Source organism: Cydia fagiglandana, chromosome Z (assembly GCF_963556715.1).
Source record: "Cydia fagiglandana chromosome Z, ilCydFagi1.1, whole genome shotgun sequence".
In the NCBI taxonomy this organism is placed as follows: Eukaryota; Metazoa; Arthropoda; class Insecta; order Lepidoptera; family Tortricidae; genus Cydia; species Cydia fagiglandana.
Genome location: NC_085959.1, coordinates 1828630 through 1844706, shown reverse-complemented (window position 1 = coordinate 1844706; position 16077 = coordinate 1828630). Strand labels below are relative to the sequence as shown.

The 16077-nt window shown below is 36.7% G+C and overlaps 1 protein-coding gene across 3 annotated transcripts in view; it reads left to right on the top strand.

Annotated features, from left to right (window-relative positions):
* Positions 1–2194: 2194 nt before the first annotated feature.
* The window catches only part of LOC134678968 (protein apterous-like), a 352874-nt gene continuing 338991 nt past the window's right edge, over positions 2195–16077 (top strand). For all 3 annotated transcript variants that reach the window (XM_063537727.1, XM_063537728.1, XM_063537726.1), the window contains exon 1: positions 2195–2326. In XM_063537727.1, the coding sequence (XP_063393797.1) occupies positions 2291–2326 (36 nt within the window). In that variant the 5' untranslated portion in view covers positions 2195–2290. The remainder of the gene's footprint in view (positions 2327–16077) is intronic.

The following is a 16077-nucleotide window of genomic DNA, read 5'->3' as shown; positions in this document are numbered from 1 at the left end:
GGCGAGCCCCACAGCCAAGCATAATTTTTGTATTGAACTTGGCTCTCCTTTTTTACATTTATGTTTTTGGTGGGATGCGGTTCACAGAATACATCTACTTACCAAGTTTCGAGAGTATAGTTCTTATAGTTTCGGAAAAAAGTGGCTGTGACATACACGGACAGACAGACGGACAGACATGACGAATCTATAAGGGTTCCGTTTTTTGCCATTTGGCTACGGAACCCTAAAAACAGGTCACTTATTTTAAGTCGAAAAACGCTCGACATGTTTCACTCCGTACCGAGGAGTGTCATCAGGAGCTTGCGTTTACGGCGACGGACCCATCGCACGGCTGCATAATGACACAAGGATCATCGTCAACTAGGTAATAAAAATAATTAAACATAACGTTAACTTGCTAATCGCATGCAGTTTGAGCATTATACATATTTACGATGACGGTACGAGTAAAGCATTATGTGCGATTGCCAAGTTATTATATGTATTAAAAATTGAAGATATCTTATTGATACTTGATACTGTTTAAATTGCGAGACCTGTATCTTTGTACATGTAATGTTTTTGATGGGATCTCATCTCTTTTTGTAGGTAGTCATTCTTTTCGGGTACGTCTTCTTGTACGTCAGCTACCACTTTTATCAAAGCTCATATTCATACCCATCCCGCACTCTACTCGTTCTCATACCTATACAATACTCATGGCCATACCAAACTATACTTGTACTCATACAATACTTAATACCCAAGTACCCATCCTACAACTCCCACACCATACCCGCACTCATACCTATGACATATTCATATCCTTACCATACTCATAGCCATACCATACCTATTCGTACTATAAACATATAATAACTACATATACACATCTTCATACTCACATCATACATCACAGACCTTTACTTTACCAACTATTTGTTGGAACTGCAACAGTAACTTTGTAATACCATATATTTACATAGGACTACAAACTTACTTATGCAGTTCTTAAATCTTTAAAACGTGACTGATATTGCAATATTTTTTGGTTTTCTATGGCTTGATAAGCTGAAAACTACTTATGTTCAAAATTAGAAGCTTGTGGGTATGCTGGAAGTACCTTAGAATTATGATGTGAATGAGTGAGTGTGTCAGTGTCGAAACTAAGGAACTTTGACGTACAATAATTCTTAAACTACAAGTTCTAATTGAATGTTTTTGAGAATATATCTAAAGCATGTTAAGCCCTATATGTATCTGAAAATTCAGGGTCCTAGCACTCCTAGCTTTAGCCAGCACAAAATTACAGGACGTCGAAAATCGCCTGAATCGCTTCGGGAAATAGATGGTACTTACGGCCGTGCGTCTTTGTCTGGCTCGACTTGGCGGGGACACTAGTGACTGCCGTGCCCGCAGATAGTATCATGAAGGTATTAATTTTTCTCAAAAATGGACGGCAAAGTCGACTTTGCCGTCTAAAAAATAGGTCGCGAAGCGCGTAGTTTATGGTCAGTCAAAAATTAAAAAGTTAAAAACATTGCAGTCTCGATTTTGGGACTGCAATGTTGCATACAAATTCCATTATTTGTCGAGTTCCAAACTTTTTAAAAGTTGAAATGACCATATCAAATGAAGGCACAGGCCCATTAAACAGCCAAACAGATGATTAGTACCGCGACTATTTAGATGTCTCAAATAGGTTGGCGTATTTTTGGCAGAAAAATACACTTCTATTTTTTTATTAAAAAAAATAAAATGGCGGCAAGGGCTTTTTTCTGTCAAAATATATATGTAAGAACGTTGCTTTTGTAAAATATTTCTATGATATTTATATTTCTTGCACCATTTTTGAGAAAAGCACTATATATGACTCGGCTGGAAGGCTACTTGCTGGCTTCGGATTCAATTAAACGGACTCCCAAGGTCGTCCGTTTAAAACGAATCCTCAGCCTGCAAGTAGCTACTTCCGAGCCTCGACAATAATGTACTATATCCGTTCTTATTCCCCGACTGATTTAAATTATCTATGAGTAAAGTCACGAGCAAACAGTTAGTCAGCCACAAAACCATACAGTAAATTCCATAATGCCGGCATCCCAAATCGCTGGAAAAATTAATTTTCTTCTGGCGCACGGTCGAGTGGGGGCTCTTGAGGCGGCGCCCTGGGGGCCCCGCCCCCGGCCGCAGGCGCTGGGCCGCCAGTCCGCCGGCGAGCGCGCCGAGAGCGCACGCGAGTGAGTGAGTGAGTGCCAGTGGGGCCAAGCCCAGCCTTCTAACCATAATCAACGGAAACATTGAACCCCAGATGGGAGTTTACGAGGACAGGGGAGCGATGCACTGGGTAAGCTGGGGCCCAACCCGGATAAACATTTTCATTTATATTTCAACGTTTTTTAATTTACGAATGAGACCTTTTCCTGTATTACAGCTTTGCTGCTTTCAAGTTTTTCATCTATTATTTCATAATTTTTGCGAAACGAGGACAATGAAAACCGTAAAAATAAAGTTTGCTCAGAAGGACCATCAGATAAAATTTTTTTTAATTGGTATTGAATTGATAATAACATTGGGTACCTACGCGAAATATTTAGTACACTGCACTGGCAGTAATATAGGTAGGTACTACTTAAAATAAAGCACCATTTGAAGGTGCAAAAGCGTTGTCGATACGTATCTAAACCTATTGTTTTTAGCGAATGCCTATATGCCTAAAATACAGGGATACATTTAGCTACGCAATAAGAGTCATCAAGTCACATTGAAACACAAGTTATTTGTGTGGTTTCACGTTTTCCCGCTCGACTTGGCCATTCTTTGCACCCATTGAGTATCTATAGGTATTTATACATGAAACAAATACGAATGTTTTTCGAGGCTTGTGACTTAAACAGTCAAGTATATTACGAAAACTTTCGTGTTGCACCTTTTATCTAATACCTATAGCCCCCTGAGACTCAGAAGCAATTGTTTTGTTTTTGAAATTTGAACCCCTAGCTTAGTTACGCAATAAAAGTTCAAAATAGATTTTGGAATATGTACAAAAAATTGTACGCAGGGACTCAGGAGGATAGGTACATGAAACTATGTAATTAGAACATTCGACCAGAAACTGCAATGCACGAGGTGTTACAAGACTTGTATTGTATATAAAAGGTGTAACACGAAAGTTTTCGTAATATACTTGACTGTTTAAGTCACAATTAAAAACCACAAGTTTGCCAATGCACACATATGTTTACACATGTTAATATCGGTATCTTATTTATGTATCAGCTATGTGCAGTAGTGAATACAGGTACATATGTACCTAGCTACATAGTATAATACGTACGTTGTTAAATATTCATAAAACCGGGCAAGTGCGAGTCGGACTCGCGCACGAAGGGTTCCGTACCGTGATGCAAAAAAAAACAAAAAATAGCAAAAAAACAAAACGGTCACCCATCCAAGTACTGACCACTCCCGACGTTGCTTAACTTTGGTCAAAAATTACGTTTGTTGTATGGGAGCCCCATTTAAATCTTTATTTTATTCTGTTTTTAGTATTTGTTGTTATAGCGGCAACAGAAATACATCATCTGTGAAAATTTCAACTGTCTAGCTATCACGGTTCGTGAGATACAGCCTGGTGACAGACGGACGGACGGACGGACGGACAGCGAAGTCTTAGTAATAGGGTCCCGTTTTACCCTTTGGGTACGGAACCCTAAAAATGTAAAAAAGAGTGTGCTGGCGAATATAGATAATAATAGGTGCTTTTGTCTCTGTTACTTTCAGAATGATACAATGTAGGTTGTAGGTAGGTGCCTAAAGTCAGCAAGAATAGGCTGCAGCGGATTTGATAGCCCACGCAGTGAAAGTGTCATTTTAAACGTCAAACTTCTATGAAATTATGACGTATAAATGACACTTGCACTACATGGGGTATCAAATCCGTTGCAGACTTTTTAGGGTTCCGTACCCAAAGGGTAAAAAGGGACCCTATTACTAAGACTTCGCTGTCCGTCCGTCCGTCCGTCCGTCCGTCCGTCTGTCACCAGGCAGGCTGTATCTCACGAACCGTGATAGCTAGACAGTTGAAATTTTCACAGATGATGTACCTATTTCTGTTGCCGCTATAACAACAAATACTAAAAACAGAATAAAATAAAGATTTAAATGGGGCTCCCATACAACAAACGTGATTTTTGCCCAAAGTTAAGCAACGTCGGGAGTGGTCAGTACTTGGATGGGTGACCGTTTTTTTGCTTTTTTTGTTTTTTTTTGCATTATGGTACGGAACCCTTCGTGCGCGAGTCCGACTCGCACTTGCCCGGTTTTTTTTTGGTTATAGCGTTTGCGTAGGGAATTTAAAAAATAACTATTTAGTAAGCATAGATAATGTTTAATGTTTATGGTAGCGATTATTTTGAAGGACGGATGAAGGAGCCTCGATTCAAGGAAACTTATTTAAATCGGTACTCAAGTACAAGAATTTTATAATCTACGCATGCTTAATAATGAACATTTTAGATCATTAATTTACCTACCTCCTAAAGTTAGTGATGTGTTTATTTATTAATAAATAAACTGTTTCAATGTACTGGTATTAAATATATTGATTCGTGACGTGAAAACTGAGAAATCTTTTTCAACGGTACTTTTTCACAGTTTACTAAAAGTATAGGTACATAATGCACATTAAATACGCAAGATATTAAGTTTTTAAAAACTAATCAGCACCTTAGTCAATGAAAAACTCATGTCGATTTTTTCGAAATTAACCAATCCTTAAAATAAGTGTTATAATAACAATTAAACGTGGGTACTACAGTTAATTAATCTACACCTACGAGTAGATGATGATTATGATTTCTTTTACTACGCTGTTTACCTACACTTACCTACAATCTTACACTAACTTTTATTTACGTATTCACTATAGTTTATTGTAGTTGTGACATAATAATAATCAGAAATAAAGCAGCTTTCCGACAGTAGATTCTCACCTAGCAGAGGCGAGGCAACGGGCTCGAATTATTTGGAACTCATTTCAATGTAAAAGTGTACATACGTTTAAAAATAAAGTTAAATTATGGTTATTGAAATCCTTTCTCAAAGAAAATAGGTTAAGTTAAAATACAAAGTGTATAAAAAACATTGCGAATACCCAAATTAGACCTTAAAACATAGATATAATATAAGTTATAGTTTTATAAGTAAAGAGTGCTGTATTTCGCCAACAAACTGTCAAGCAGTTTGGCGAAACCATATAATTGTAATTGTGTATGTACTTTTGTTAAAAAAAAAAAATCTTATGCGGGAGTTTCGGAAACTAGTTTCGATAAAGGACCTTAGAGTTTCGAAACCAAAGAAATGTATTAACTCCGCCTAATGCACACGAGATACTCGTACTATTATAAATACAACATAAATAATATTGTAATTACTCGTTGCATTCCAATTTTTAAATTATTTAATTTCTATCCAATCACTACACCCTCCATATTAGTAATTCGTAGTTGTACTGTGATATTGCCATGGCCGCAAAAGAACACCTAGGTACTCGCGAAATATTGTTATGTTTATAGAAAAGGATTAAATCGCAACTAAAGAGTCTTTTTTTATCCACATGACGAATAAGGGAGGGTATTGTTTGTCTTTTGCGTTTATGTTCTAGTGACGAAAACGCTTGTAGCTATTTATAACTAGGTACATAGATATTATTGAATCCGGTCTAGCAGAGGAGGCCTAGGGGAGAGCTCGTGGCTTACTATAACACAATCATTTGTTCCTTGTACCTATTCATACAGTGGCCATACAATATTGCAGCTTGATGTAGCTACAACATAAATAGTACATTAATAAGAAAAACCCGGACATGTAATATGTATGTGATCAATTAGCTAGTTTACAAAACCGGCCAAGTGCGAGTCGGACTCGCGCACGAAGGGTTCCGTACCACAATGCAAAAAAAAGCAAAAAAAAAACGGTCACCCATCCAAGTACTGACCACTCCCGACGTTGCTTAACTTTGGTCAAAAATCACGTTTGTTGTATGGGAGCCCCATTTAAATCTTGTTTTTATTCTGTTTTTAGTATTTGTTGTTATAGCGGCAACAGAAATACATCATCTGTGAAAATTTCAACTGTCTAGCTATCACGGTTCGTGAGATACAGCCTGGTGACAGACGGACGGACGGACAGCGAAGTCTTAGTAATAGGGTCCCGTTTTACCCTTTGCGTACGGAACCCTAAAAAGTACCTTGTGTGTCAAACAACATCAAGAAATTCTGTAGGCGTGCTGCTTTCGCCACAATATCTTAGAAATTCTGCTATAATTATAGTAGTGTACCCTATGATGGGCGTGGAACCAGTAATGGGACAAAAAACCACAAATCCTGTAAAATAAGTGTCTAAAAGTAGTTTATAAACACTGCCTGTATATTATCATAAATAAGAGTCCTAGAGCTGTTTCAGTTTTAATTTTTATTAAATTTGGTTGTTTTTTAAGAAATTGGCGTCAACCCAAAAGTTGTCGTGTCACTGAAAAAAAATACCACTACGAATTCTTAACAACTTCGCTAAGAGAGGTGAGTAAATTTATTAAATTTTAATTAATTAATACTTGATGAAAACTAGAATGTGTTTTGTTAATTGCATTTACCATGAGATAAGGTATACAACATACTATGTTGTGACTCCACAGATGTAAAAAAATAGTGGCATTTGGCCCAATCCCATTATAGGAGCTGTAAAACTGCATACCTCCTATAATGGGCAATTTACATAATGATGCTTGCCATGCCATCATTTCATGTTTAAGCAATACAGAAGTAAAAAGTAGTTACGAAATATGTCAACCAGGAGGTATGCTCGGACTTCGGATAAATTAATATCGTTTTTTAGTGTGGGTCAAATCTTGGTAGCCGAGTTTGAGCCACTTTCCCGTTTTCCGATTGAGTTGAAATTTTGTATTCGTAATTAAATATGCAAATCGGATGATAATGCAATATTATGATAACATGGACCAGATCTGATGACCTATTTCAATATTTTATACTGATAGAGCAGTGTCCATTACTGGGGGGCCCATTACTGGAGCTTTGGTGTCCATGACTGGAGAAAAATAGCATAGTTTTAATTTGTTAAGTATGTGGAAACTCATTGCAGTATCTTTGATACAACACGCCTGAAACATGAAAGACGGATAGGACTTTCATCTTTCAATACGCTAAGCGGTAGACCATTCACATGTATTAGGGAAATATCACAAATACTCCAAATTCCCTCTTAAATGTCCCATGACTGGTGCTGTTACTATATATTAATTATATACTTTTATTTAACGTATTTTATTGCAACTCAAAGCTGAAGATAATAAATAAATTAGTAGATAGTTGAAATGCAGCTATATCCTGGGGGTTGGGGTCTTTTGCCCTCTCTCCGCCCTCCGCCGCGCCGGATCCGGCGGTAGGGAGGTACGAATATGATTATATGACCCCTCTCTCGCTTCCCGTCGGCACAAGAAAACGTAAACGTGCACGTAGTTACGTACTTAGTACATAGTACCTACGTATAATTACGCCTCTCAGTATATGCCTGGTTGAATATATATCTTTGCTTTCGTATCTATAGGGAGTTTTACTGCCATGTTCTGCCGCCACAGAGCAGCACTAATTTGTTTAGTAAACCATAGTGTAACTTAACTTAAACTTACTAGGTATTACTAGGCCATAAACAGTTTTTGACAAGTTTTCACTATGACATTGATGCATCAATGCGGTTTGTTTACAGGTGGCCTACCGCGAAACGAGAAAATCTAAATTTTCTTTATCTGCCTCTCTATCGTTCGAATAGACAAGAGTGATAGAGAGGTAGAAACCGAACTTTCGATTGTAGTGTTTCACGGTAGGCCATGTGATTGGCCTAGTGACGCACTCTACGCAGAGTGTTACGTAATATTCCCTATTATTAAAAAATACATATAAACACATTATAAAAAACCTAACCTACCCGGCTAGCACATGATTGGCGCGACAGTATCTCGCGGCGACATAGACTACCCGTCCCTCTTTTGTTAACAAAGTTAGTAGAAGACGGGTAGTCTATGTCGCCGCGAGATACTGTCGCGCCCATCATGTGCTTGGGGTGCTAGGGTGCCGCCAGCAGCGGGGCAAGGGAATATACAGTGAAACCTGGTTAATTAGCACCTGTATAAATGGAAAACCTCAATAATTGTAACCAAAAGTCCGGTCCCGGTCCCTTGAGACCAAAATAATTGAAATTTTGGAACCTCTATAATTGCAATTTAGATTTTAGCGCTTTTCGTAATTTTGCCTCTGTAATTGACCACATCGCAACTAAGACCTCTATAATTGACACTGTGTTAAAAAAAACCGTTATTTTTGCTCTTTTTAGAGTTCCGTACCCAAAGGGTAAAACGGGACCCTATTACTAAGACTTCGCTGTCCGTCCGTCCGTCCGTCCGTCCGTCTGTCACCAGGCTGTATCTCACGAACCGTAATAGCTAGACAGTTGAAATTTTCACAGATGATGTATTTCTGTTGCCGCTATAACAACAAATACTAAAAACAGAATAAAATAAAGATTTGAATGGGGCTCCCATACAACAAACGTGATTTTTGACCAAAGTTAAGCAACGTCGGGAGTGGTCAGTACTTGGATGGGTGACCGTTTTTTTTTGCTTTTTTTTTGTTTTTTTTTTGCATTATGGCACGGAACCCTTCGTGCGCGAGTCCGACTCGCACTTGCCCGGTTTTTTTACCTCTATTATCTTATTATTAGTCTTATAAGGCTGGATATGGGACAATAGGGATCGAACTGTTTTATAGTCATAGAGGGACCCACTGGGCTCATTTTTATAAATAGGTAATCCGTGAATTAATAAACTTTCATAATGATTATTACTTTAGAATTCGTGCCTCCATATGCCTATATATGTTACAAATTTTAACATAAGTAGGTATATTTATATAGAACACTGGGGTTCACTTCTCGACTAATTAGTCTACGAACTGTGAAATATTCCATGACTGCAATAATATTAATCGAAACACCATTTGAGTCACGGATCCCCGCATTAATACGAGTAACCCAGCCAGCCCTTTGGTAACATGAGGCGTCGTGTGGTGCGTGTGTAGAGTCGGACCAAAAAAAGTCTGCAGCGGATTTGACAGCCCACGTAGTGCAAGTGTCATTTATACGTCATAATTTCATAGAAGTTTGACGTTTAAAATAAAACTTCCAGTGCGTGGGCTATCAATTCCGCTGCAGACTATTCTTGGTCTGACTCTAGTAGAGTATGTGATAGTTAATAGTAGTAGTACTAGCCAGTGATTGACTATCCTTCGTCTGGGCACAGACGGTCAGGTATGAATGTGGGTCAGCTAGATATGCGGCCCGGGCCGGGGGCGCAGGTCGCGGGTCGCGGGTCGAGGTATAATCAGTTATCACGGCGTCTGCCAATGTTATCAATCATCATTACTCTCGCAGTTAGGGTTTCTGCTCGAGAATTCTTGAGGCGACAAATCTCGAGAAATTTGCTCTTCATCGAGACGGGAAATAAAAACTCGATGCCTCGAGAACTCGAGAAATAAATATCTTGTTATGTACGTAAGTAAAAAAACAGACACGTGATGTGTCTATAGTTTATTTCTTTAGGTAGCCAAAATAAAGTAAAGAAGGGTTTTTATGGCATTTTCAGGTACTTAAAACATTTATTAGACAACCAACCAAATAGAAAACTGCCTTGATCCGTCCCCTACCGTTCTGGCTTCAACGAATTTTCATGTTGAAATTAAAAACTATTATAATTCTAAATTACTATTGATAAATCAAATCATCCTGATATATTTTATGGAAAATAGCACAATTTTAGCAGCTTCATTGTTACATTGAGTAAGTATTTATATTGCGTAGTAAAACTGTAAGTTTGTCACATCGATTTAATTGACTTTAATATTCTTGCCTAATAAAATATCATATTGTGTATTGTTTACATTTTGTCAAACACCTAAAGAAAAACAATATAGATATAAAATTATAGAATGTCACCGTTGGCGCGTGCGAATGCTGCACCTATAGCTTTTTTGTTGATTTTTTGATTATTAAGTGCAATTTATGGTAACTAAAAATGTATCATTTGTTTGAATGATTGATCTGACCCTCCTATGAGTTTGATTTGTAATAAAGCAAAAAAATTAAATTTCTCACTTCCGGTTAAGAATTCGATTCGGCAACTGGCAAATTCGGATTCAGCGGGGTCTAATTAGTTTAAAAAACCCGGTTGCCTAAAAGTAATATGATTTGCCAGAGGAAATCGATTTTTATTAACCCTTAAATTGGCATTGTACATCACCGTGTACGTTAGTTAGTAAAAATTCCTGTCGTAAATATATCTAATTTCCTAAGCTTTTATTATCAGAAACTACTTAATAATGATGTTATGAATAGTAGTAAAATATGTGATATGGCAAAAATTTGAAATTAACGTCGCTATCAAAAAATCTGTTCGAAGCGGCGACGCTCGCCAGTACCTCTAATAAGTTTTATTAAATTTCAACAACTTTTCTGTATGCAAGTTATGATTATTATGTTTTAAGTTTCATAAGAAAATGTTAAATTATATGAATAATTGGTCATTTTGCGTGCATAAGGCAGAATAATAAAGATAATCACTGGTAAATTGGAATGTACACCACGGTTACCGTTGACAAGTTTGTAAAGATGTAGTTACATTCAACTACGGTAACCACCGTGTACGTTGCCAACTACACGGTAAATAAACATCGGTAACCACGGTGTACATTACCAACCTATCTGTACTTAACTTTTGTTTTGAATCTAACGATTTTGCGTGTCCTTGTTTATTTCAAATATTTTTAAACGATATGCTTTCCTTTCTTTGTCTGTAGTACTTAACACTATGTAGATCGCATAAGATTTTGGCTTTAATTCACGTAAAAATGTATGTTCTGATTATGAATCAGATTCCGATGAGGAACCAACGCGACCACAATTTTATTCTAACGATAGCTCTGATCCACATTCTTTAAATTCTTGGAGTGATTAAATTTGCTAGACAGCTTGTAGGACGAGGATGAGGACGATAAACCACGATAAGCACCATTTATTTCTGAAAGCACATTGATTCTCTTTCGAGCATATTAGAGTTCTATACTCTCCATCTACAGTTATTTATGTAATGATGCTTTGCCTACACTACTCTTAAACACTCATCGCCATTCACTAATAGGGTAACAAGAGCTTCATATAACACGTGAAATGTACCAGCCTGAAAAAAAAAGACAGAGTTAGATACAGCTTTAGGTTACTTTTAGAACTTCCGGTTTGAGCTATTCGAAGGATATTGTAAAGCGACGAAGATTGGTAACCGATGAAATGAAAGTTGAGAAACTGTGCCGTAAGAAAAAAAATACAAAAGGCTCTGAAATAGCGACCTACAGAGTTACAGATACAGGTAGTCTTTGGTTTAACAACACGGAGCATTTTCCTGAGAGTGGACCGAAAAATGTACGCTACAGATACTGTAAGGAGGGAAAGACGAAATTTTATTGCGTCAAATGCAATATGCTCCTTTGTTTCATCGTTCGGAGAAACAAAAAAAACTACATTGCTTTTGACAGTTTCACACTAAATTATGTTTTTCATAATAATTTACGTAAATTTTTATATAATATTTTACTGGCTTCTTGGCAGCGGTAACCAGCGTGTACATAGAACAATGTTACTTTTCTTGTTATGAAATTGGCAACGTGCATGGTGATGTACATAGATTTTCTGAAAAACTGATAATACTGGATTTTTTTAAACATTTTTCTGTAGACCCCCAGACGGTATTAAATAAAGGTATGCACCTATATTACATGTTTTTACAAATTTTTACTCTTGCCAATTTAAGGGTTAAATTATGACCAAATATTCTTTTTTTTACAAAATGTATTTTGATATCTAAAACTATAATAGTTTAGTTCTCAATGTAGGAAATAATTTTCAACATGAAAAAATTTTCAGTTATTCAGCCACCACTTTTTTTTTTGTATAATCAACCTCACAAGGAAAACAGGTGTTTTAGCATGTAATTTCCTGTAATTTGATACCACACACGATTTTTATAATATATTTTTTGATTTTTCAAATGTCAATAAATGCATTTAGATATATTTTTAGTATGTTAAAAAGATACACACAAAGTACTAAAAACATCATACCCCGTCTTTGTGGGAATTATTTTGACCCCAAAGGCTATATCTCCTCTAGTAAATGTATAGTTTTACAATATGAATTGGAATAGGTATGTGTGTATTATCAACTCTATACAGGGTGTGTCTGGCCATGGGGCTTTAAATCCAGGGCTCAATTCTACTCGCTAAACTAAGCTTCTTTTATTATGGCACCAACCCCGAAATCATGAAAAAAATGTTTACTTTTTCATACATTTTGGCTGATCAGATGTCGACGTTTTCTATGGAAACGCCAAAAATTTTTCCCCGCTTTTAGGGTTGGTCCCATAGCTCAGTTTAGTGAGTAAAATCAAGCCCTGGATTTAAAGCCCCAAGTCCAGACACACCATGTATAATTTACGCCAGAAGTAAATGACGGTGTGACGTTCTGTTTTCGAATTACCTCAAATTCTGATTCTATTTTATTTAGATTAGGTATTACTAAAAGACATATCGAATAGGATCCACCGAATATTAACCATAATGTCATTAAATTAGGGCTTATTTTACATTGAGATAGGTACTAGGTATCCTTAACTTTTTGCGGTAAGATTAAAACTTGTTGTGAGTTAATAAGAAAGCAGAACAGTAGTATCACCAGTATCATTAGCAGCAAGTGTCTGTATACATGCAGATGCAGTATGCAGCCAACTCCAACGTTTAGGCATGTCACTGTACCGTAATCACTCGGAGAGTGCTAATTAAGTTTAATAAACAATTCGACAGAGCCTTATTCGTTTCAGATTCTGCTAAAATCTTCATAACACCAAATTAATAACACTAAATTAGTGGCGAATGTACTTGTACTTACAGCCGGCCAGGAATAGTGTCGCGACAAAACGTTCCTGAAAGCTTTGTATTGTAGAATATAACCTCTATGTGGTATGTACCTAGGTATGCATTGACATACTACTTACATTTCACGTAAATCTCATATAAATGCTGAAATTTGAGACAAATGAATTGTTTAAGTTTTTGGCTCACAAAACAATACATTTACGCTTACAGTTCAGATCTGAACTATAACTCTTAATATGTGCGCACAGAAGGATATGAACATTCAGTTAAAATATAACGCTAGAGGGATGAGATGTCAAGAGAAAATATATAAATAGTAGTAAGATTGACACATAGGTACTATGTATTGAGTTATCTACTAATTAATTATAGTAGGTCTAAAAACTAAACAAGATAATGTATTATTTAAAATGCTCGTAAACTAAAAACTAAAGGATAAAAAGCGTATTCGGAAAATTGATAAGTGCGAACGAGGCTTATGTACAGAAAGCCTTACATATTTTATTTTTAAAGTTGGCCTTTGCCCAGCAGCGGGACACCAAAGTAGGCTAGAAAAAAAAAAGTTGGTAAGCTGCGTTCTAATATGTCTAATGGAAGAATTTCCTCAAATATTCCGTTTAATCGTGAACAAGTGCTTCACAAACTGTTCGTTATTTAAATTTATGGGTATTATTAATCATATTGTAACTGAGATATACTTTCAGTTACTTCCTTTGGTCACCAATTCAATCAGGTGAATCATTATTATTTTAAAAGTTAGATTATATAGTTTTCCGATGCGCAGGATAACTGTGCGTATCGTGTCAAGTTAGTATCACATAAATTACATCGACTTAAAATGTTGAAATATGTAATAGGCCTCCGGGGCTCCGAGGGCAGACAATGCGCCGCCGCGCGCCGCCGGCCGCCGCGCTCCCGTCGGCGATAGAAAGCGTTCCTGTAAAAATGCTGTTGATGACACAACTATACATATAACGAAATGTATTTATAATGAAATAACAAGCATATATGCTAATTAAACAACGTACGTATAAGTTTAATATACCGGGTTAATTATGCGAGTGTTACAAAGAGGTCCACAGGCGGGGCAATGTACGAAAATCTTTATTTATTAATAATTAGTAATAGGAAGGAAGGTCAGGGCAAAGTTGTTGTTTAACTAACTAATATTGATACCCGAACAAGCGAAAGAAGTGAACCATGAGTGGAGTGATTCGAAAAATAGAATCTTGAGCGTTGCGACGGTTTCAAGGCACGACAGTTACCTAAACAAATTTTGCCACCGTGTGAAACACAAAGTTTTTCAACACACCAACACAAGGAAAATACGAACTTTTTAAATCACCATAGTCATTTCTACCAGCAAACAGAAGAGAACAAGTCTTCAAAATTTGCGTTTGATAGGTATTTAATTATGCCTCACATGTGAATAAACTGCAACTTTCTTATCAGTTTTAAAAACAATCAAGCGAGCATTTGCCAGCTGGTGTGGTGAAAAATATAACAGAATAGCGCTCTCTTGTGTCAGAGGCCAAGACCCTCTTTGGGTCACTGAGTCAGTGATGTATGTATGTATGTATGTGTATAAGTAATATTATATTTTTGGATTATCGATTAATGGATTAATTTATTTTATTAATAAAAAGTTCGAGTTCGCCTAACTTTGCACCGACTTAACGGACCAAACTGAACGTAAGTCATTGTACACGTCATGTTTTCATAGAAGCTATGTTCGATTAATGATGAACAGGCCACACTTTGTCATTGTGTGTTAGGTATACCTATACCTACCGTGAATATAGCCAACTTTGCCACCAGGGGAAACTTTGCCCAAAACGACAATTTTAAGCAAATTCGTTAATGTAGAAAAATTTAAAATACTTATGGCTACCCTGCTATTTATTTTTAGCAGAAAATAGGTTTTTGTGACAAAACTATACACCAAACATGTGCACAACTTGGGAATTTTCAGCGAGTTTTCAAATATAGGGTATATTTCGGCGGGCAAAAAATTGTTAAAAAATGAATGCATGTAGAAATAACTGTTCCAAATTTTAGGTATCTACGTCAAACGGTCTCTGAGAAAAACGCATTTAACTGATTTGCAAGACCGAAGTGATCCCATAAGTGTTCCGTAAACAAAGTTTTGTACGGAACACTAAAAAATTGAGAACCCTTTGACAAATATTTCTGGGTTTCAGTTATAAAACGTGAAGCATAGATTATGTCCATTGAGGTTTAATCTAAAAAGGCCTAAAGACACAAAAGTTTTGGCGGTGGCCAATGTAATCCGGTAATTTACAGACCTATGGATGCCAACATTGCCCACCACCAAAAACGGCTTAGGGTTTTCACTTTTGACAAATTTACCCGACTTCGCAAGTAAAAGAAGGTTATGTTTGTACACTAAAGTAAGTTTATAAATATATACTGTATTTGATTGGTTTTATTATCCTTTATTTAGATGTTTTATCCCTTTTACGCATGAAAAACACAGCAAAACTCATATTTTCGGCCATTAAACTAATGTAACAGGTTTTCTCTAAAGTGACAACCCTAGCCTTTGTAAAATGCTTAGGTGAGTCTTGTATGGAAAAGGGCAAAAACGGGTAGGCAACATTGCCCACCCGATTTATTCAAAAGTTTATATACTTATCGATAAGATATTAACAGGGAATGGTAGGATTTCCCAAAAACTTTTTGCGATTCTTAGACATCATCATCATAAGAGCTGTATTTCAGCACCAAATTGACGTGGGCAGTGTTGGCCACAACCCCGGATATCTTTGCCCGCCCTCTAAAACGCCATAAAAACGAATAAACACAGGATTTAAAAAAAAAATCTTCAATTAAACTGACGCGGTTGATTACAATGGACGTGCTGAGCAAAAAAAAGTCATACGATGCCATATTTTTTTTTTGAGAAATTCGTGTTGTTTCGAAAAAAGCGGGCAAAGTTGGCTATATTCACGTACCATGCGGAGTTAGCGTGGTCCGACTATTATGTAAATAATTAAATAAATATCGCACCACGGCCGCGCTGCCGACG